The 23428-nt window shown below is 45.0% G+C and overlaps 1 protein-coding gene across 2 annotated transcripts in view; it reads left to right on the top strand.

Moving 5' to 3' along the window:
- The first annotated feature begins 1542 nt into the window (after positions 1-1542).
- Positions 1543-23428, top strand: part of LOC147465233 (uncharacterized) — a 42380-nt gene continuing 20494 nt past the window's right edge. The window contains exons 1-6 of one of the 2 annotated variants that reach the window (XM_086518953.1): positions 1543-2376; positions 2597-2712; positions 2787-2839; positions 2907-2919; positions 3004-3041; positions 3136-5041. In XM_086518953.1, coding sequence (XP_086375079.1) covers positions 2293-2376; positions 2597-2712; positions 2787-2839; positions 2907-2919; positions 3004-3041; positions 3136-5041 — 2210 coding nt within the window. In that variant the 5' untranslated portion in view covers positions 1543-2292. Of the gene's footprint in view, positions 2377-2596; positions 5042-23428 lie in introns of both variants that reach the window. The other variant, XM_086518947.1, reaches the window with a different exon arrangement.

Here is a 23428-nt window from a genome sequence, read left to right as displayed (position 1 = left end):
CTAGAAGATTGAGTCCTATTAAGCACTAGATTATCATGCCTGAACATAAAGGTTTCATAACGGGCACATTTATTCTGGATGCTATCATGACATTGTGGGAAGCAATCAAGTATGGTCATGAGAGTGAACAAGAGTTCATTTTTTTCCGAATTGATTTTGATAAAGCTTATGACATGATAGAGTGGGACTTCATTTTCCAATCATTGCCGGACATCGGCTTTGGAATTTTTTTAATCAGATACATTCAAATTTTGTTTGGTAATGCTTGTGTCAGAGTAGCAATTAATGGGGGACTAACTGATGTGTTTCCTTTGAAAAGAGCAGGGTCATCCTATAGCTCCTCTTTTGTATGCCATCCGTTAAGATACCCTTGGTTGGCTAGTGCAGGATGCCCTTGAGAGAGGCATTATGAAAGGTATCAAAATTCATGGTATGGAAAAGTATCTGGTCCTACAATAGTTTGCTGATGACAACAACTCTTTGTTGCCTAATGACACATCTACAGTGAATCACTTCTGACCTGTCTAGAAACTTTTTCCAAAGCAGTGGGTCAGTGATCAACCATGCCAAAACAAGCTTCAAAAGCTCAACTGGTCAAGACTGCACTCATTTATGGTTTAACTGCAAATGCACTTCAGAAGTAATAAGGGCAGTGCAACATCTATTAGCCAACTTAATCTTCAAGCCCTCGACTATAAGGATCTCCTATAGGGTAATTGCAAAAGACTAGATATACCTCTGTGGAATATATGGAGAAGTCTTATAATTTAGTTTATTTTGGATCCAAAGAAACACCTCTATATTTAATTACTCCTCTCCAGATCCCATCAGCTTTCTTATGTTTGAGCTTAGGAATTCTGATCTCAGATGATGCAGCAAAGCACAAGATGCTCTCCTTGAAGATTGCACTCTATCTTGCATCATCTGTGGGACCTTTGTACTTATTCTTTACCTTTCATTAACACATTTCTACTCTTCTACCCAAAAAAAAATGGAAGGCAATGGGCATCACTAAAAGCATTCCCCCTTCAGGGCAGGCCAAAAAAAATAAAAATCTCTAATGACAAACAAAACAGAGATCTTAGGCCCGTGTCACACTGGGACGGGCGTCCCTCACTTTTAGCAGGGTGCCGCCCGTCGCTGCTGTCACACTGGGCCTTCTCCAAAAACCTGCGTGGAGGCAGCAGCGAATCCGCCTTGGCCAAGTGGTACGACCACCGGGTTTCTCGTTGCCTGCCAGGGTTCAAACCCAATCCCGTGCGCTCGCGCCATAGCTTTTGGCAGATGGCCTCCCATGCTGAAAGTTGGCCGAGGTGGGAAGGTCACCCCTTTGACAAACCCCAGTGGCCATCTTTCACTTTTTGGAGCACCAATGAGAGCGTGCCAAATCAGCATGGCCATCCCCTCCCCGTCCCAGTGTGACACCAGCCTTATTAGCAGAGAGGAGCTCGCTTTCTAGTTTGATCCTAGACTCTCTGTCGAGGCTTGAGGCTCCTTGAGCTTTTTTGAGAGCCTAGAGGCTAGAGGAACGCCAAGCAAAGCAGAGGCAGCCTGCAGGTCCTTTAATAGGTGTGGGCTAGTAACTACAAAAGAAGCTTTTCCTTCAAAAAAGCAGAGCTGCAGAGGGGCACCTACCATTAATGTGATGCAGGCATTTCACAGTTAAAATGCCTCACCGAACCCAATACAAAAGAGCAGCAGTTTAAACCGTTTTGATGATGAGCCGTCTTTACTAGAAAGATATCGTTCAGCCGTTCCACCCTTTAACCTGTCAGTCTCCTTTTTCTACCTGAGTGAGTTTCTGAAGCTTTCCATGGGAGCTTCTCGCTTCTCTTTCCATATTAGATTCTCCTCTCGAGCTCTACGTGCCAGCTCTTAACGTGCTTCTCAACAGAAAGTCTTCCCTTTTCAACTGATTTCAGTGAACCTTTCCGCTAGTACTACTGGCGTGGTAGCACGCTTTCGAACAAGAGAACCTCTCTGTGAGAGCTGGAGCTGACTTTCCTGCGCGTCAAGGTCTCCATGAAAACTTAACCCCGAGCTCATAATCTTTTTCGCATATTTTTGAATTTGCGGTCATGTTTTCTAGAAAGGTCGAATTGGGCGCACAATTTTTTTCCAGAAATATGCACTAAAAAGGGGAAAAATTCTCGGAGATTCTTCTAATGTATTGGGTAATGTTTATGAAAATGCGAGCTGGCTGCGATTGCGGCGCATGAAGCTCTTCGCTGGGAGTAGGGCCAGACTCTAGAGCAGAAGGAAGGATGGAACAAGAAGACAAGTCAGCAATACATGCAAGGAGAACTCATCATCTTCCCTCTTCTATCTACTCACGAGGCCCGCAATAAGGGAGCTTCCCTCTCTCTCACTAACGAGGTAGGGAGGTGTGCATGTCTGCGCCCCCCCTCCCCCTCTCTCTCTCTCTCTCGCTGTGTGTGTGTGTGTCTCTCATTTACACAAAAAAAGTGTCTCTCTCTCTCTCTCTCTGTGTGTGTGTGTGTGTGTCTCCATCAAGAGAGGTAGGTTGACGCTCTGAGGCCATTTTTGTTTTACAAATGATAGTTTCTTCTCACAAGGTTGTTCTTTGTTCTTGCAGCAGGCATACAGGTCTCCTTCAACTACAGCTTCATCTTGGCTTGGATTAGGGTTTGTGGGGCTCCTCTGTCGCAGAAAACTCTTGCAAATGTGGTGGTGGGCGATGATTGCTTTCCAGTAAGTTGCTCCTGGGGTTCGTTGCAGTAGGTTCCTGGGCATGCAGCAATACTTTGTTTTACCTCAGTGGACAGTTTTCTGCAGTCTACCGTCTCTCCTTCATTGATATGCGAGAGAGTGCTCCAGCGTTCTTGGTGGAGCACCGGAGCACTACAGAGAAGCTCAACCTGGTGATTAGCTGTGTGCATGTACAGCTACCTTGGAAAGGTTGAATGCTTTACGGCATGCTCACACAAGACACTCTTCTGTAAGAGGAATGCATAGTTGAATGACTTATTGGTTCTCTTTTAGGGTAGTGCGTTTCTGCCACCAAGAAGCTCTTGGAGATGGTGCTTAAGATGCATGCTTTTGTATTAGCTATAGTGGCAACGCTTTTGCCATTTGTATGCAGCTTTACTGCCAAGGGCGATCCTTTCTCTACAGATGCAGCAACAGCTCCCACTCAATTTGAGGCTACACCTATTGTTTCATCGGAGGCTGCTGCTCTCCTAGCGCTAAGGGGCATGTTGGGTATCCGGAGTCGCTACTGGCCTCGAAAAGCAGATCCCTGCCAGGTTTGGTCTGGCATTACTTGCAGAAATGGTCACGTGTATGCCATAACCTTATCCAGACTGAGAAGGACATCATCAGGAGCCCTGCATCCTTCCTTTGCATTGGATCCTCTTCGGAATTTATCCAGCCTCTCTATTTTCAATTCTTCAGGCTTTGCTTTACCTGGCATGATTCCAGACTGGTTTGGCTCTCTCCCCTCCCTAGAACAGCTGGATTTCTCCTCCTCTTCAATAAAGTCCTCTCTTCCCACATCTTTGGGCAACCTCGTAAACCTGCAAATTCTTGCAATTGCCAAGAACAATCTGACAGGCTCGATTCCTACATCATTTGGAAATCTGACCGACCTTACTTCCTTGGATCTCTCAAGCAACAAGCTTACAGGTGTCCTTCCAGAAACCCTGATCAATCTTAGGAATCTTGTCACGTTGAACCTTGGTGCCAACCAGCTGGAGGGTCAACTACCTTCTGGCATTGCAAGCTTTTTGAATTTGCAGTTTTTGCAGTTGGGCAACAATGCATTTCAAGGTCCCATACCAGCAGAATATGGAAACCTTACCTCCCTGAGAAGTCTGGATCTGGGCTTTAACGCTCTTTCAGGTTCAATCCCCATTTCATTTGGAAAGTTAACTTCTCTGGTTTCTTTGACATTATCTAATAATTCCTTGAATGGTGGAGTACCTGAACAACTCTCAAGTTGCACCCATTTACAATCTCTTTCACTGGATCGCAATGCTCTAACAGGCAGCCTTCCAAACTTCCTGGGATCTCTTGCCAATCTTTCCACTATTAGTCTCTTCTCTAACAATCTTTCAGGCCTTTTACCTGAGGAATTAATGGGACTTACAGGAGCCCAACATATTCTTTTGTCCAATAATCTCTTTTATGGCACAATTCCATCATCGTTCACCAATTTGAGCAAGAGCGCCACTTTAGACCTTTTCGAGAACTATCTGGAAGGAACACCACCGGCTCTTTTTGTTTCTGAGGTTCGTTTGAAGGGGAACTGCTTGACGGATATGCCTAACCAGCGCAGTTTAAATGTTTGCCAAAATTTTTATCTTAGCAGAGGGCTTCTGTTCCAGGGGCAGATTGAAGCTCCTTCTCCGGCATTGCCATTGGCGGTTGACAGTGTCATCAACAAATCCAATCATTTGGCTCCCATTTTAGGTGGAGTATTTGGTGGTGTAGGTTTTGTGATTCTAGTCATGTTGGTGATGTTTTATGTATTAAAAAGACAGAAGAAAGTTAAAAAAGAGCAGGGGGAAAGTCTTCCAGCAGCCAGAAAAGGTGTACCTCAAGCTTTTTCAGGCAATATTTCAGTCAATTTGCTGTGCCTCGGGGAGAACTTCTCTTATACTCAACTGCAAATAGCAACAGGGGACTTCAATGAAGCAAATTTTTTGAAAGCTGGGCATTCAGGCGATCTATTCCAAGGCCTTTTGGAAGGTCACATACCTGTTGTAGTCAAAAGGATTGATCTCAGTAGGTTCAAGAAGGATGGTTATATTTCAGAGCTTGACCTTTTTGGGAGGGCATCTCACACCAGGTTGGTTCCTCTATTGGGCCACTGCCTCGAAAGGGAGGAGGAGAAGTTGCTTGTGTACGAGTTTATGCCCGGTCGAGATTTAGGCCATGCTTTGCAAAAGAAAAGTAGAGGAAGCTCCCCAGAAGATGGCTTGCAGTCATTAGATTGGATAACTAGGTTAAAGATTGCAATTGGAGTAGCTGAAGGATTGACACACCTTCATCATGAATGCACACCTGCTCTTGTCCACAGGTACTGTCCTTTTCCTGAATCTTTCATCCGTTGAACCTCAATTGTAGTGGCTTTTACGTACAATGTGTGTGGTCAATATTATGTAACTGCTGTGGGTGGCTGTTTTTTCCCATTTGGGAGAAAAACACATCTTATTTGGTCTCTATGTAGTGTAGAATGGAGTCTGGTAATGAAGTTGATGTGTAAGAATCCTGGCCTGTAGAGGCACTATATGAGGAGTAATAGTTGCCCCCTAGCTTGTGTTTCTGCCAACCATAAGGGCTCTTCTGCAGCAAGGAAACTAGCTGCCCTTATTGAGCCCACCCTTTCCAAGAAGATGAGCCGGGAAGTAGGCTACTAAAGGGCTGGTATTGCCCCTGTACCGGAAAGAGGTGCTTCCAAAATGAGTGCTAAACAACTGCACCCAAAATAGGTGTTTGTATGGTGCAAGGGAAAGAGAGAGAACTATGAGTGGCTTCTTTGAAGTTTGAGGAGCTGGGGACTCACTTGCATCAACTATTTTACAATGGTCCTTGGGAAAAAGGTCTCCGAGGAGGCCGTATGTTCATGTGAAATTGATGGTGTAACCCCATTTTGGAGTGGCTGCCACAAGTGAGGACTCATACTCAATAATACAACTCATACTCAATTTGGCTATGCGGTAAGGAATGCTAGCATGCCTCCAAGGCTTCCTCATGACACCTACACCCACTCTCCAATCACCATGTGACTCCTGCCAACACCAACCACCACACAAGAGAGTCGATGGAAATGAAATTACATACCATAGAGTCCCACCTCCGGATGGCATGTGCCCCCTTTGCCCACTTTTCTCTATAGTAGTGTCCCATACCACTTTATTCGGAAGGGGGTGGACTTGTCAATCTGGACCATCGTGGCCCCCATGAGTTGTAGTGGATTTGTGCACGTCGCCCTGTTTATGTAATCGAGCACGAAGTTGCTTTGTGTAAGGTGCAGCGGAAGTGAATGTTGAACTTTGCTCAAGGTGAGTGTTCTGAGCTGTCCTCAAGGGTTCCTTTTACTTCCCGAAGGGAGAGCCTTCCGTTCCTTTAGTGAGAGAGTGCAAATGATCACAAACAAAGTGGTAAACACTGTGAATGAAGGTGCTGAGACTGAGAGAAGAATACGATACCAGAAAAGTTGTCAAACCCTCCTCCAAGGGCCCCTCTCTCGATGGCGAGATAAGTCTATGCTATTGATTGCACAAATCTCGTACAATGGTCTAAATGCAATGGACTTGCCGACGATGTCGACGACGATGAGGACGGTGACAAGACGGGCTGAAATCTGAAAATGCTAAGGGCTGAAATCTGCAAATCTTGTATCTGCTGAATTCTGACTCTGTCGGTGATGACGACGATGCGACAATGACGCACTGAAAATGCAGATGCTGAAATCTGCGAATAGCGGACTGAATCTGCAAATGTTGGTTGATTTGACCGTGTGGCGAGGATTTGCTGCGGGAAGGTGAGATCTGCGGGGTTTGGGGGCTACGGTGCGGAGTCAGTCTGCTGAAAACTGAAAACGCTGATGCAAAAATGGGTCTTGTCGCCAAGGAACTACAAACGCTGGGGCTGATCTGTCGTTCCAAAAACACTAGGGCTGATGAGTCATCTGCTGCAAAAACGCTATGGAATTTGCTGTCGCCTGGTTGATCTGCAACTTGCAAAACGCTGGGCTTGTTCTGCAGTTGATGAAAAACGTTGACTGGTCTCTGGTGACTGAAAACGCTCGGTTCCCTTGCCAGTCTTGCTGAGAAGGTGCATTGCCAGATGCTATCTGCTGCCTCTTCTGCCAGATACTGCTAGCGCTAGGTTTCTTATATAGTTCCTTGTCAAAAATGCCCTACCCAGTTTCCCAACAAAGTCACTTATTAATAATAAGTGAAAAATAGCTAAAATAGGAAAAATAGGTTCTGTGCAGTGTAAAATGCTCTTGATGATCATGCTGTGTGCAACCAGAGGATATGCATCTACCCTGGACATGCACGGCTTGTGAATAGATTCACAAAGGTGCCAGAATACTTCCTAAGCTAACTGAACCCTTGTCATGAAGTAGCTTGTTCACATGCACATAGGGTTAGATGTGCATGTGACACTTTGATACCAACGTTAGTGCTCCCCAAGTATCCATTCTACACACATGACTTGACAATAGCCAAACATGCATATAAAACAACATAATGGGTTGACATCTGACTAACCTCAGAGGCATGGAGCCGAACTAGCTCATGGCTGCTCATCCCCGAGTCTGGGAGCTTGCAACTACTTTGTCCTAGTGTCTCACCTCTTAAGGTTTTGCCATCAGCCCACACCCTAGCTTGGGTGTCCCGGCAAGCACTGCCAAGGATCCATAGTCCATGTGTGGTGATCACACAAGATAGATCACAAATGAGCCTAGGGTCCTATTTTTTGAATTTGGACTTTATAACTGTCCTAACCTAGGGGCCTGGCTTACACTAGCCAAACACCGCTCATGTGCCCATCCTAATGTCTATGGACGTAACACATTGGGCCCTTGCTCTCTCAGTGCAGCTCAAAAATGGCGGCCGGCTATGTGCATGAAACTCGCCTTATGTATACAAATTTTTTTTGTGTTCCGTCCTTTGGTTGTTTCGAGACATTTTGTTTCGTTTCATTTTGAAAATGCCAAGGCGAAACAGAATAAAACACATACGTTTCTAGAGGTTTTAGGAGAAATATTATTTAGGAGTCTAGTAGATGACTACATCCAATATACATGGTCACAGAAGTGTCAAACATGCTGCATGTCACACATTATATGGCTAATGTAAGGTGCAACGAAAGAGAATAAGGATTTACTCGGATCTAGTACTCCGCACACAAACACAAGGGACACTTTACTTCACTTGAAAGAACTGAACTGAGACTCTGAGAGAGAGAGAGAGAGAGAGAGAGAGAGAGAGAGAGAGAGAGAGAGAGAGAGAGAGGGTTGTCGGTTCCAACCCTCAAGGGCTCCCTTGCTCTGTTGCCAAAGCAAGTACTTTCTTTATCCTTGCACAAATGCTACTACAATGAGTGGATGCTGATGCTGTGGTACTTGCTACTGAGGTACTGAAGGGGTACTGAGGTTCTGTGTCGAAGACGATGATGCCAACGATGGGTAGTGCGGGTTCTATGTTGAGGATGGGGAGGTCGACGGCGAGGTCTATGTCGAACACGACGACGGTACTATGTCGAAGAGGTGGTCCATGACAGTTCTGTTGCTACTAATGCTGGGTATTGGTATTGACATATTGAAGGGTACTGAGGTACTGAAGGGGACTATGTCGAAGACGACGGCGATGACGACAATGCAACGACGATGCGCTGAAAACACAGATGTTGAAATCTACGTTTTTGGGGCTGAATCTGCAAACACGGGCTGATCTGATCGTGTGGCGAGGATTTGTTGTGGGAAGGTGAGATCTGCGAGGTTTGGGACTTGTTCTACGGTGTCTATATGTTGAAATTGCAAAACGCTAATGCAAAGGCTGAATCTGTCGCGGAGAATCTGCAAAACGCTAGGTGTCTGCTGATCCCAAAAGGCTAGGGCTGATCTGTTGTTTCTGATGCAAAAACGCTATGGATGTCTGCTATGAATCTGCTTACGCCGGCTGATCTGCAACTGCAAACGCTGGGGCTGATCTTGATGAAAACGCTAGTTGTGCTGCTGCAGAAAACGCTAGGGATGTTTGTTGCAAAAAGGCTAGGTGGTCTTGTTGGGGTCTTGCTGAGAAGATGCCTGTCAGACGTTGGGTCTCTGTTGCCTCTTCTGCCTGAAAGTGCTAGCGCTAGCTTTTCTTATATATATCCTTAGCCAATTTGCCCTACCCAGTTTCCCAACAAAGTCACTTAGTATTAATTAATAATAAGTGAAAAATGGCTAAAATAGGGAAAATAGGTTCTGTGCACTGTAAAATGCTCCTGATGGAATCTGATGGTAATGCTGATGATCATGCTGTGTGCAACCAGAGGATATGCATCTACTGTAAGTGTCTGGACATGCACGGTCTGTGAACAGACTCACAAAGGTGCCAGAACACTTCCTAAGCCGAATTGAACTGAATCCTAGACATGAAGTAGCTTGTCTACATACACATAGGGTTAGATGTGCACGTGACAGCTAATTATGAATTTTGAAAACTAGAGACCTTTGTTTTAACCTAAGAAATGCGTTTCATCTCCCTGTTTCGAGTTTGTTTCGAAATGTTTCAAGCGTTTCGTGTTTAGTTTGCGATGGGACGAAACGCGTTTTATTGTGACTGATGTATACCCACATGAATCCAAAGGAAAAGCCTAGATTCAACATTGAAAGCAAGGCCAGTTTACAGAATCGTGGTGGTCATCCACAGACAAATAGCCATCATCTTGATCAAGTGTGACACGGGCCTTACCAAAGTTTCTGTGGACAACTCCCATCTATAGATTTCTCAAAGCATTATGTATAAACATAAATAAATCTCTGTCATCTAAGTTACACGCAAAGAAACTTTAAAACCCTCTTCTAAGAGGAGAACACCTACTACTACTCTACATAATTCGAAAGAGAGGCCCATGCTAAAAAGGACACACACGAGCATCACCACAAGATGCGAGTTTTCAAATCTGGTGACAAGGACGAAGTTTGACAGCTATATAGACGGGGAGATATCTCCTAGGCACTTTCGTTTATCAGACGGTTTAAAGTTGCTTTTTCAAATGGAAACTTCACCAAACAATCCAAGTTGCGTCATGCTGGGATGTATCTCAAAGACAAGTGTCAGAGACTGGGAATTTGACATGACATACGAGAGAATACGTAAAATACTTCACAACTTTAAAATTTGAGTCTACACGGCACATAGTAGTTTTGTGCCCAAAGGTCTGTATTTATTTTTATATTAATGCTTGAGCAAAGTACAACTCCCGAGGGACCTTTGCTCTCAAACTCTGCGTCAAGATACTCTGCAGATTGAGGCCCCAAGGGTCTTATTTATTCTTACGAGGGATGCCCCAAAAGCAGAGCCTCGAAATCATTCAGTTCAAAAGCAATAATCCAAAAGTATCTGCTTTCAAAGGCCAACGCTTGTTCTCAAGAAAAGCAGCAAGCGGAATTTACGAAAATACGTACTGTTGTCCACGTGGCATGTCAGCGCAAAATGCGACGGTCCGTTCAGCTGCCATGTCAGCGCGATTCACGGAGGGCCGTACATTTGTCCACGTCGCATGTCCGGGCAGTCGTGCCACGCCATTAGTTTGTGACAGTAAGCCATTGGTGGTTGGCAAAGATTTTGGAAGGTGCTCAAGCCAGAACTGTTAAAGTCGATGATGTGGAAGCGTAGAGAGAGAGAGAGAGAGAGAGAGAGAGAGAGAGAGAGAGAGAGAGAGAGAGAGAGAGAGAGAGAGAGAGAGAGAGAGAGAGTCTCTCTTGAACCAATCAACCTTGGCAATGAATAATTGAATGTGTATACAATGGAGGCAAGGGGTTGCTATATAGCAACCTCAATAAATGAGACTTTGACAAATAAGTAAAATAAATACCTAGAAGCCAAACTAAATAATGAAATCACATTGGGCAATTCACTTGAGGTGCTGAAACACCCTCTTTGCAACTCATAGTGGACATCAATAGTGAGACCAAGTCAATGAAGAATCTACCATGGACACCCTAGAAGTGACCACTGCCAATTGGATACACCCCGGTGTTGTTCGCCTCAACTTTGTACCTGATAATAATGCCATCTTGAGCATTGGTTGCCTGTGTGGAAAATTTGAAATGTAGACCACACTACGTCCAATAATCCCCATTCGTGAAGTGTGAACACATCACATCCAAAATATAAAACTCCAAGATAATGAATTATGGAACACATCCTGTCCATAATCCGACCAACAACAATGGATTGGTGCACTCATCCATAGAGATACGTTTGATTGGTTCCCTGTCAGATGCATGTGCATTAATTTTGACCTACAGGGTCCAAACACCGATAACTTGAACTCCAACACAATGGTCCAAATTAATTATACGGAGCATTGCTTACCCCTCTCTGCCACTCAAAAACGTAAAGCTAGTGGCGACACTTGTACTTTGACTAGAAATCTGATGTCGAGGCCATTGTGGCCGCCACCACGTGTGCCATGCCGATCTCCTTTGTCAAATCTTTATTACCGTAATCTCTGTTCAGCTTGCCTTTGTCTTTGTCTATCTTCGAATTCTTGCTTTTGCCTTTGGCTTCGAACTCCCGAGCCAAACAAAGCGTCCAGTCACATTCATAACAATTGTGGTCGTACCGCATGGGTACCAAGGCAACTAACTGAGTACTGGTACTGTCATCCTTGTCAAGTTGACCTTTGCCTTTGTCCTCTAGCGAACTCGGGCATTTGCTTTTGGCTTTACAATCTCGAGCCAAACAATTTGTTAGGTTCCTTGAGAACTGTGCCAGTGCATAGGCCGCTAAGTGGATGGTTGTTCTGCTATCCATAGCCACTTGTTGGTTTTGGTGGTTATCGTTGCGGGCGCTCGAGCAAGGGGGAGCTATGTTGAAGTCGCAAGATCTGGAAGTCAGGGAAACCTTCTCGCACTCCAAAGGTGGCCGCAACAAATCCCAAGCTGCAAGATCTCCAATCTCCTCGCCTCTTCCAAGCCGTTTTTCCACTCCACGACTTATGCCAAACTGCTCCGCACCTTCCGCAATCCCTCTCTTCAACTCCAATTTCCCGTCTCTTCATTCTCCCAAGCCGCACCAAGTGTGGCAAACGGGGCTCCGAAAGCCACCGTCAAGGCTCTCTAATGCGAGGCTACCAAATCCCTTCCTTACCTGCCCAAAGGTGCCCTTCACACTCACTTACTCTCAAAGTGTTTTAAAACATTGGTACATGATGAGAGAGGAGGGGACAAGATTGTTCTACTGTGGAGAGAAAGAACATATGAAGTACGACTGCCTGTTTGGCAGCAACGATAGGAAGAAGCATCTTTGAGGAAAGAACAAACGAAGAAGGAAGCCGCCCCACCAAGCTCAAATTCTTTTCTTGGGAAGGGAAGCGTCAACTTCCAAAGGGCTAGGGATCTTTGAATAACTAGCGAGTATTGATCCTCTATGATCGAGGATCTATGGGCAATTTCATCTCACTTGATAGTGTAGAGTGCGTGACGCTCATGCAAGGATAGCTCAATCTTTGATTGGCGAGTACAAAGACGACGAATCATTTGTGATGGTACCCATCCAAGGATATGATATCATTTTAGGTATGCCATGGCACTTCCACATCCCGCCGGTCCCAGATTATGTGGAAAAGTCAGTACCTTTGAACATGAGGGCAAGAAAGTTAATTTTTTGTTGATGCTGGGGATTGGCTATCCCCTATTATAAGCCATATCTCCATTAAAAAGGAAATAAAGAAGTGCGTTTCTACTTGATTTTTGTACGAGAAAAGGATAAGTCTAAAGAGAGTTTGCTCTTGGGTCTTGATATTGAACGTTTTCACTTTATTGAAAGGTACAAGGGCTATTTCATTGAAAGTATTCCTGATAAGCTACCTCCGGAACGTTCGGAAGATCATTGCATTGATCTCACCTGGTAGATCTCCTCCCTACAGGGTAACTCTTTGTCACGATTGTGACGTATTCTTTGCCTTTGTATTACCTTCTTGGCTTTATTCTTTTGCAGTTACAAAGACGCACCAGATCCGAGACCCCCGATTCTCCAAAGGATGTGTCTCTTCGCCCAAGAGTCGCACCTGTTCGATGAATAGCCATGTCTCTTCAGTGAATGGCTACACCTTTACGTTGAAGGGTCATGACTCTACAATAGAAGGACATGACTATTGGCCTAAAGTCATGTCTCTTGACCTATGGTCATGTCTTTTCATCGTGTCTCTTTTGTTTCTATATAAGGACACCCTTGTAACACATTTCGATAAATCAACACACATTCAGTCTCTTGAGAGTCTCTCTAATTCTAGTTCAGTTTCAGTTTTTATCCAAGTTCAGTTATGAATAAACACACGTAGTAAGAGTGTTCTTCACAGTGGTATCAGAGAATTTTTTTTTCCAGGGACCCAAAGGTTGTGAGCCTCTCACCCTCGCCGCTACACTCTATCCCCTCTCCCGGAGTTGTATGGAAGCAAAAGAAAGAGAGAATGCAATTTTTCTCATGACTGTATGAGGTAACATTGGTATTTGTTTATTTACCTACTAATAACTATATTGGACCAATGATGTGTGTGTGCCGCGTACTCGAAGAACCTCACACTCTCTATGCTCGCACCCTTTCGTGCGAAAGGGCACTACCCTAGCCAACGGTCACCTCTGCTTTAGTGCTCGCACCTGCCCTTTGCGTATCTTTTCTTCAAGCGGTGGATTGTTGAAACACTGGGCTGAAACGTTGTCACAAGCCGGGCACCACGTGCCAATAGAAAAGAACAGACTGAACAAACTTTTAGCACTTCAATAACAATTGAACTGAGAGAGAGAGAGAGAGAGAGAGAGAGAGAGAGAGAGAGAGAGAGAGAGAGAGAGAGAGAGAGAGAGAGAGAGAGAGAGAGAGAGAGAGACGACACGCGACATGGAATGGCAGAATTCCACCCCAGAGAGTATTGGCCCCAAACCTTGGTGCCCCTTTCGGTATTTCTTTATATTGCATCAACACAGTACAAGCCGGTACTCCAGACTCTGCACCTTCTCCAGGAAGCATGCTAGAGAATGAGCCCTAACCTCATATTTAAAGGCCCTAGGCCCCAAAAGCAGTTTACAGTAAAAAGCCTTCAAACTCAAAAGCATCTGGTCCAAAAGCAAAGCCAAAAAGCTGTTAGCGCAGTTTACGAAAATCCATACAGTCCTTCCACGTTAGCATCGCCAGCGTGAAAAGCGGAAATCCGTACAGTCCTGCCACGTTAGCACCGCCAGCGTGAAAAGCGAAAATCCGTACAATTCTGCCACGTCTGCAGTCAGTGGAAATTTCCGGAAATCTCCTTACAGCTGCCACGTCATCAGCTGCCACGCAAAACTGTCAGTGTGTGTGGGTCTTGCTTTATTTTAATCCTTTATGTCACTTGGGGCCCCATCGAACGGGGTCCCCATAAGTTGGTAGGACTTCTTCTTCTGTTACTTCTTCTTCTTAGGTTTAGGCCCCTCGGCCGACATCTGCAAGTTGACTCCATTCTTCAGGGCTTTGACACGTCAGCAGTTTGTTGCAAACGTTGTGATGGCTGCCCCTTTGTCAAATCAATAAAGTCTTCGTTGGCTGTTAAGATACTGGCATTGAAACTGCTTTGTGCTGGTTGGCTGTTTTACGTATAAGACAAGCAGTACACAAGTACCCCAATTTTTTAAAGCCCCCATTGACCGGCCCAACTTGGTTGGCCTCCCCCAAAATTAAAGCCTATGTGAACAACACTCTTATAATTTTTAATCCCCATGTGACATTAGCCCTTCAATTAAATTTAAGTAGAAACAAAAGCATGAAGACCAGCTAACGATGTCAATTTCCGGACGCTTCTTCCCCTGCCTCTCCCTCTAGCGCTGGCCTTGTGTGCTCTCACCGCAAAAGGGATACTTTGCAGCCATGGCCTTAGATGTGCCCGTCTCATTTCTCTCGTATTTAGACGAGATTCCGAACACTGTTCTCCTGGAAAAAATCCCTTGCACCCAAAATGATAAGTATTCCTGATTCCCTGACTCCAGAGCTGGAACGCGTTCCGGACGCAGTTTCTGCTCTCGGAGCACCTATCCTAGAACCTGCTCCTGCACCTATTCAAGCTCCCTTATAGGCGTAACCATGCCGACTTCTCAGGGTGGAGAAGGTTAATCAGAGGATGCCGCCCTCACTCTTATCAAGAGGCCGATGACAACACTTTCCACAAGCCTCGCCTTAATCAACACTCGCCTAGAGCAGATGCAAACGCAAAACTCATCACAGACTGTTCATACTGCTTCTCGGACTACACATGCTGCTTCACCACCTTCTTCTGAAGTTTCATTGGACGAACGAAACGAAGCAGATCCAACAGATCGTGAACTTCAATTACTTTATAAAATTTTTAATGCTGCTCAGAAGAAGAAACTAGATGTTAAATTGTCTGAGCCTTATAATGGTCGTCGCGACAAGCGCGTGGTGGACCAATGGTTTTTCAAAATGGAGGTCTAGACTCTACTTGTCCAACATTGATTTAGTAGTGTAAGGTGCAGCGGAAGTGAATGTTGAACTTTGCTCAAGATGAGTGCTCCGAACTGTGCTCAAGTTTCCTTTTACTTACGGAAGGGAAAGCCTTCCATTCCTTTAATGAGAGAGTGCAAGTGATCGCAAACAAAGTGGATAAACACTGTGAATGAAGGTGCTGAGACTGAGAGATAGAGAGAGAAGAATACGACACCAGACAAGTTGTCAAACCCTCCTCCCGGGGCCCCTCTCTCGATGGCGAGAGAGGCCTATGCTATTGATTGCAGAAATCTGGTACAAGATGCTGATGCAAGTGCGTGAAGCTATGATGCACTGCGGATCTAGGTTGGAGACGACAGCGATGAAGAGAGTGGCGAAGACGACGGCTGGCTGAATTTGCTATCTTCGGGCTGTTCTTTATCTGCTGAAAATCGCTGGATCTACTACTGATTTTGCTGCTGAAAACGCTGAAGTCTGCTGCTGCAAAAACGCTAAATCTGCTGGTGCAAAAAACGCTGATCTGCTGCTAGACAAAACACTGAACTGCTGCTTGGAAAAACGTTGAACTGCTGTTTTGAAAAACGCTGAACTGCTGCCTTGAAAACGCTGATTTGAGGGGTTGCTTGGCGATGGAAATGGCTGCTGAAAACGCTGGCTTTGATATGTGGGAAACACGCCAGGTCTTCAAGAGTTCTTGCTTGAGAAGCTTTCCCAGAGGGCCTGCTGTAACTTAATGCCTGTGCTTTCCTTCCTCTTCTGCCAGAATGCACTAGCGCTAGGTTTTCTTTTATATAAGCCGAGTCAAATTGCCCTACCCAGTTCCCAACAAAAGTCACTTAAAAATTGTCACGTGACACATCCCAGCCCTATGTGTCCGTGGACAAGCTACACCACAGCAGGGTTCAGTCAGTCCGATCAGTTTAGAATAGTAGTGATCTGGCACTTTTGTGAGTCTATTTGTAGACCGTGCATGCCTAGTCACTTAGCCTAGATGCATATCCTCCGGTTGCACACAGCATGATCATCGGAATTCCCATCTGAATCCAGTAACATCAGTTAGGGGAATTTTCCAGTGCATTTAGCCTATTTTCCTATTTATTGGGATTTTCACTTATTATTTTTAAGTGACTTTCCTACAAAAGTAGGTAGGGCAATTTTGCTAAGTTAATATATAAGCAAACCCAAGTTAGCACTTTCTGGCAGAAGAGGCAGCAGGAGCTTCCCGCTCAACAGGCAACTTCTTAGCTGTACCCCCTCAGCATCAAGACCCATCGCTGACCATTTTCCCCCATCTGGCGTTTTCCTCCACAGCAATCAGCTATCGTCATCAGGATCATCTCTTGGCGTTTTTCCCTAGATTCTAGCATCGCCATCAACCCTTGTGGGCTGGCGTTTTTGGGACTCAGGCAATTCAAACCATCAGCGTTTTTGCTCACAACAGCCATGCCTATGCAGCGTTTTCACTAACGCTAGGCTCTGCACCAGATTAGCCAATTTCAGCCCAGCCTTTCCAGCGTTTTCAGCCCAATCCACTAACGCCAGAAAGTCTGTAGTTCAGCCTCGTAGAAACGCAGTTTTCAGCAGTTAACAAAGTAGCAGATACCCCCCAAGAAGGTTGCAAATGGTTCCCCATTTTCAGCCATAAGAACACAGCTCAAAACAGTCATTTTCAGCCCTAAACCAGTCCAAGAATTTCAGCCTAAAGAAGATCACAGATTCAGCCATCCAGTCGTCGTCGTCATCACCGTCGTCGTCATCGGCATAGTCCCATTGCATTAGTCCATTGCATACGCATTGTACACCTTTGTGCAATCAAAGTTAGACCACTCTCGCCGACGAGAGTGGGGCCTTCGGAGGAGGGTTTTACAACCTCTTGGTGTTGTATCTCTTCTCTCTCCTTCTCTCAGTCTCATTCACTTGCACGCACAAGATCCACTCACTTTGTTCGTGACCACAACACTCTACAAGATGGAAAGCTCTCTCTTTCCCTAAGAACTAAAAGGAACCTTGAGCAATAAAGATCACTAATCTTGAGAAAATACAACATTCATTCCGCTGCACCTTACATTGGTATCAGAGCTTTGGAAGTGTTCCGCATTACTCAAGGAAAGAACCACAAGAACCACAAGAATTTTTTTGCTTATTGCAATCGCACGAACCCAAGTTTACTTGGGCGTGGCGATTCCTAATCGTGTTTTGTTGAAGAGTGACAGGAATCCCAAGAAAGAAGGGCTTGTCCAGCCTCCCCTTGTCTCTTTTCACTCATTGAGAGCGGAGTGTGCACTTAGCGGTCGGCCAATCGACGTGAGGTGGGAAAAAGCAACCTTGGTGTGAGCGCAAGGCCGCCAAGGGGTGCGCCCGTTGAAAAGGGTAGAACTCGGGTGAAGAGAAAATCCTCCTCTAACGCGATTTGCAAGCGAAAGAAACTCTCAAGAACCTCAAGATCCTCAAGAACCTCAAGAACCCAAGATTCTCACGAATCAAGGACCTCAAGAACCCAAGTTCCTCGTGAGCTTAAGACCCCAAGATCATAGTGCATGGTCGTCACCCGAAGCGGCATGGATACTTCGCATTCAGGTGATGAGCATGAGAGAGGCGACGAAGGATTCTCCCCACTAGGAGATTTTTCCAACCCTCCCCCTTTGCCATCTACGCCAGACCCTATGGAGGTAATGATGAAGCAAATGATGGCCATGATGGAGAGACAGGAAGACAAGCGCCTTGCTTTAGAACGCGAGCGCGACGCAAGAAAAGAAAGAAAAGAACTCAGGAAGGAAGAGGCGGCAGTACGAAACGCAGCATTGGAGGCCGATCGTGCCGCTCATAGATTGGCTTTGGAGACCGAGCGTGAAGCTCGACGAGAGCTACGCTCTCAAGAATTGATTGCCCAAGTCCTAGCCTCAAAGATCGAACCACCCAAAGATCGTGGAAGTTCGTCAAGTGGCGCAAGCCACGATGGGGATTCCAACCATCCAGTTACAGAAAAGTTGATTTTCAGTAAGTATGACGGTAAGATGGATGCTACAGTTATTTATTCTTGGTGCATCAATTTAATGCTTATTTTGCAACAACTAAGAAGACAAGCAATAGCAAAGTTTTGACGACAGCTATGTATCTTGCCGGTGATGCCATTAATTGGTACCACGCATTGCAAGAGGCACAGCTAACCGTGCACCTAGGGGCAGCCGACGATTTCACGTCCCTCTCTTTTAGTTGGGCTGATTTCCAAGACAAGCTCAAGGCGCGGTTTATGCCACCTCAGTACCTCGCACGGTTGAAAGACGATTGGCGCGCTCTCAAGCAAAATGGTATGCCGGTTATGTCTTTTTGTAATCGTGTTTTGCAGCTAGGTACCCAATTACGCATGTCGGATGATGAGCGCAAAGAGGCTTTTCTCTATGGATTGGACGAGTATATCAAGTACAATGTTGAGGTATTCGATCCAATCGATCTCAACAAGGCGGTAGCGATTGCTCTCGCAAAGGAGATGAAGCACAACAAGGGAAAGCCTAAGGAGAACAAGGCTTCCACAAGTACCTCGCAAACTTCTCAGAACCCTCAGAACGATAAGAACGGTAAGAATGGTAAGAATGATAACTCTTCTAACCAATCTACCAACAGTATCTCATCAAAGAATTCTTCCAATGAATCTAAGGGTAAGGCTAACACAACGGCTAAACCTAAGCTTACTCCAGATGAAAAGGTAGCACAAGGAATTATTGGAGGTTACATCACTTCGGAAGAACAAAGCACTCATTCTAAGGAAGGTCGTTGTTTTCATTGTCACATTAAGGGTCACATAAAACGAACATGTCCTAAGCTTGAATCGAATGAATCTAAAGAACCCACAGCACCCACTACATCTGTCAATGCAATGAATGATAACACGGGTGTGCCCAAAGTTTCTCAAGACCCTCCCATTGATGATTCTCTCATTAAATGTTATGGTCGTACGTCGGGGCACCGTTTTTTCATATTGTTTGATCCAGGTAGTATGCATGATGTGATCAGTTCCTCTTTTGTTAAGAGAGCCCGCTTCGAAGTTAGTTCGAGATCTCCTATCGAGGTCTCTGGCTTTCGTCCTGGTATGGACGCTCTCATCACCGAGGAATGCCTTGATGTGTTATTTGCAATGAAACAGACCGTCTTCACTAAAAGATTTGGTATTTCTCCTCTCTCAGATGTGATATGATTTTGGGCATTCGATGGTTTCGTGATAATGACGCTCTCATGGATTTTCTGACTAACACTATAACTCTCAATGCCAAAAGTGATTCTCCTATTGTCATTCATAGAGAGGACATTGCTCATTCTCCATCTCTCATTGCTAATATACATGACAAGATTGAAAGGATTCGGGATAAGGAGATTCTCTCAGTCTCTCTTTCTCCACAGCATGACACACAGGATTTGCATGATTGTGTGAAGTATGATGATGATTTGATTGACCATGATTTGCATGATGATTTGGATGATAAAGACAAGAATGGTGAATTGCATGAACAAGATATGATTGTTCACAAGGATGATGTGTTAGTGGATGCTTTTCCTAGCGAAGCTAACCTCGTTGTAGATTCGATCAATCACGAAGATCCGATCTTGGCTTTCGAGTTGAGGTCCAAAGAACCCTCACAGGACGATTCGATCATTCAGGAAGAAGCGATCTTGGCTCTCGAGCCTTGGTCCAAAGAACCCTCACAGGAAGTATTATGTGTTCGCATGATTGATACGCACGCATGGTTCGAGTGTTTCATTCGTGAAGGTTTCGTGTATTTTAGTCAGCATCGTTATGTGATCCCTTTTCCTAGGTATGACATATTGTATGTTGAGCACGTTTCTCTCATGGATGAGCACGAATATATGCGGATTGTTCTTGAAAAGTTGAAAAGTTTGTATGTAAGGAAGTCACATTCCATGTCTCTTACTTGGCATGACCCAGTTTCCGAACGAGCACATGAAAGTATGAGCACCATGCATGGGCATTTCCATTGTGATTTGCCACAGTTGATTGATTTCGATCAAACAAGAAAGATTCGATCGCATTGTTTGCATGTGTTTGATGAACGGGTTGTCACTCTGTCTCTATGTTTATCTACATTGCATACACAGTCTTTAGAGAAGACAAGATTTTTTTCCTTCACTTTACATGGAATGGGTATGTTCATGGTTTTGTGTTGGAGATGGTTTCAGGAATTTTCAGCCATGGAGATTCTTGAAGAAGAAAGAAACATGACTCTCGACGAAGTTGCAGCAAGGAAGGAGCCACAAAAGACTTTGTGTCGCTTTCGGGGCGGCCCAAAGAAGCAAGCGTTGCAGATTTTTATGAAGTTCAAGTACCGCACGAAGAGTGGGCCGACGAAGAGTCCCTTCCAGGATTTCGGATGCTATTAGCGATCTCCCTCAACGCCATACAGTTCGGTACCAGTACCTCACTTTGAAAAAGAGGGGATGTCACGTGACACATCCCAACCCTATGTGTCCGTGGACAAGCTACACCACAGCAGGGTTCAGTCAGTCCGATCAGTTTAGAATAGCAGTGATCTGGCACTTTTGTGAGTCTATTCGTAGACCGTGCATGCCCAGTCACTTAGCCTAGATGCATATCCTCCGGTTGCACACAGCATGATCATCGGAATTCCCATCAGAATCCATTAACATCAGTTAGGGGAATTTTCCAGTGCATTTAGCCTATTTTCCTATTTATTGGGATTTTCACTTATTATTTTTAAGCGACTTTCCTACAAAAGTAGGTAGGGCAATTTTGCTAAGTTAATATATAAGCAAACCCAAGTTAGCACTTTCTGGCAAAAGAGGCAGCAGGAGCTTCCCGCTCAACATGCAACTTCTCAGCAGTACCCCCTCAGCATCAAGACCCATCGCTGACCATTTTCCCCCATCTGGCGTTTTTCTCCACAGCAGTCAGCTATCGCCATCAGGATCATCTCTTGGCGTTTTTCCCTAGATTCTAGCATCGCCATCAACCCTTGTGGGCTGGCGTTTTTGGGACTCAGGCAATCAGCCCATCAGCGTTTTTGCTCACAACAGCCATGCCTATGCATCGTTTTCACTAACGCTAGGCTCTGCACCAGATTAGCCAATTTCAGCCCAGCGTTTTCAGCCCAATCCACTAACGCCAGAAAGTCTGCAGTTCAGCCTCGTAGAAACGCAGTTTTCAGCAGTTAACAAAGTAGCAGATTCCCCCCAAGATGGTTCCCCATTTTCAGCCATAAGAACACAGCCCAAAACAGTCATTTTCAGCCCTAAACCAATCCAAGAATTTCAGCCTAAAGAAGATCACAGATTCAGCCATCTAGTTGTCGTCGTCATCACCATTGTCGTCATCGGCATAGTTCCATTGCATCAGTCCATTGCATACGCATTGTACACCTTTGTGCAATCAAAGTTAGACCACTCTCGCCGACGAGAGTGGGGCCTTCGGAGGAGGGTTTTACAACCTCTCGGTGTCGTATCTCTTCTCTCTCCTCTTAGTCTCATTCACTTGCACGCACAAGATCCACTCACTTTGTTCGTGACCACAGCACTCTACAAGACGGAAAGCTCTCTCTTTCCCTAAGAACTAAAAGGAACCTTGAGCAATAAAGATCACTAATCTTGAGAAAATACAACATTCATTCCGCTGCACCTTACAAAAATAATAAGTGAAAAATGGCTAAAATAGAGAAAATAGGTTTTCTGCACTGCAAAATGCCTTGTCATGCACGGTCTGCGAACAGACTCACAAAAGTGCCAGAACACTTCTTAAGCTAGGCTAACTGAACCCTTGTCATGAAGTAGCTTGTCCACATGCACGTAGGGTTAGATGTGCACGTGACAAGTAGAGAGTAAAAAAGTTGCACTTGCTAGTTCTTTGCTCAAAGACACAGCATTTCTTTGGTGGCAACGATGGGTTGCTGAAGGTAAACACACGCCTTCTTGAGACAAATTCCGGTGCGCTATGCGCAAGGCGTTCGGAGCTGCCAATGCGAATTTTTAGGCCCGGTCCTCTCTTCGTCGCATGAGCCAGACAGGTTCCTTGTGTTGGGTTAAAGGCCTAAATAACCCCTTTTTGTACATTTTTATACTTTGTCCAGGTTCATATTGAACATGCACACATTTTTTTAAAGTCACCATTAATAAAAGTGGGAAAACCCAAAACTCACTTATGGAGTTTTCCGCAAAAAAACGTACGAGCTCTCTCTCTCTCTCTCTCTCTCTCTCTCTCTCTCTCTCTCTCTCTGTATTTTCGATTGCTAGCGCTTCTTCTCTGCTGCACTGTGTCTCCTGCTTCTTGTCTCAATCTTGCACTACATCGCGACGCGCACCTACCGGTACCCTCTGCTTCACGCTTTCAACTGGTATCAGAGCCCTAGGGTTTCAAAATAGCCCTACGCAGTCTGCTGGACAGCAAGTTAAATTTGCTCTTCTGCAATCAATTTCGCTTCCATCGCGAAGCCCCTTGCTTCTGGGGTCGAAAAGGTCATTAAAACAGCCCAAAGCAGGCTGTTTTTAGCGCAAAATAAATGATTTATAGGTTATTCCAAGTCAAATCAGCAATACGTAGGTGTACCAAAGTTGTGGGATCACATTATTGATGCTTGTCGCGACAAATTGAGTGAAAAGCTGAGTACAAGTGCTTGAAATTGCACATTTCAGCTGAAATTTCAGATTTGGATTGTTTCATGTAAAGAAACTCTGGCTCTTTGTATACAAAGTCTTGTGGTTGCTACTATTTGTTGAAATTTTCAGCCTATTGCATCTCTCTTGTATACACACTTGTGGTTGAATTAAGATTGCTTCTTCCTCTTCCACATCTGACACTAAAAGTTTGATGGAAATCAAACGGTTTGATGGTCAAGGCTTCGATCTTTGGCAAGAACGCATGCAAGGTATCCTTTCCTTAAAGGATTGTGAAGATGCATTGGAACAGAATAAGCCGTCATGTTTGTCTGACGAAGAGTGGGCTAGGTTACATAAGAAGGCTATGGTCTACATAAAAATGGCTATCAATGATGACATTTTGACGGACATCAAGCGTTTGGACTCTGCTTATGCAATATGGCAAAAGCTAAAGTCCAATTATGAAAACACCACGTCTGTGAACCAGGTGCATTTGATGCGAAAGTTGGTGAATATGCAGCTTGATGACTCGAAGTCGGCTTTTGAGCATTTGAGTGCTTTTACAGGTGTGTTGAGTCAGTTGCAAGACAGTGGGCTTCAACAATTCGATGATAAGTTGAAAGCTATTT

This window comes from Adiantum capillus-veneris, chromosome 1 (assembly GCF_014529385.1).
Source record: "Adiantum capillus-veneris isolate H3 chromosome 1, ASM1452938v2, whole genome shotgun sequence".
Classification (NCBI taxonomy): Eukaryota; Viridiplantae; Streptophyta; class Polypodiopsida; order Polypodiales; family Pteridaceae; genus Adiantum; species Adiantum capillus-veneris.
Note: the sequence above shows the minus strand (reverse complement) of the source record. Positions and strands in the feature narration are given on the sequence as shown.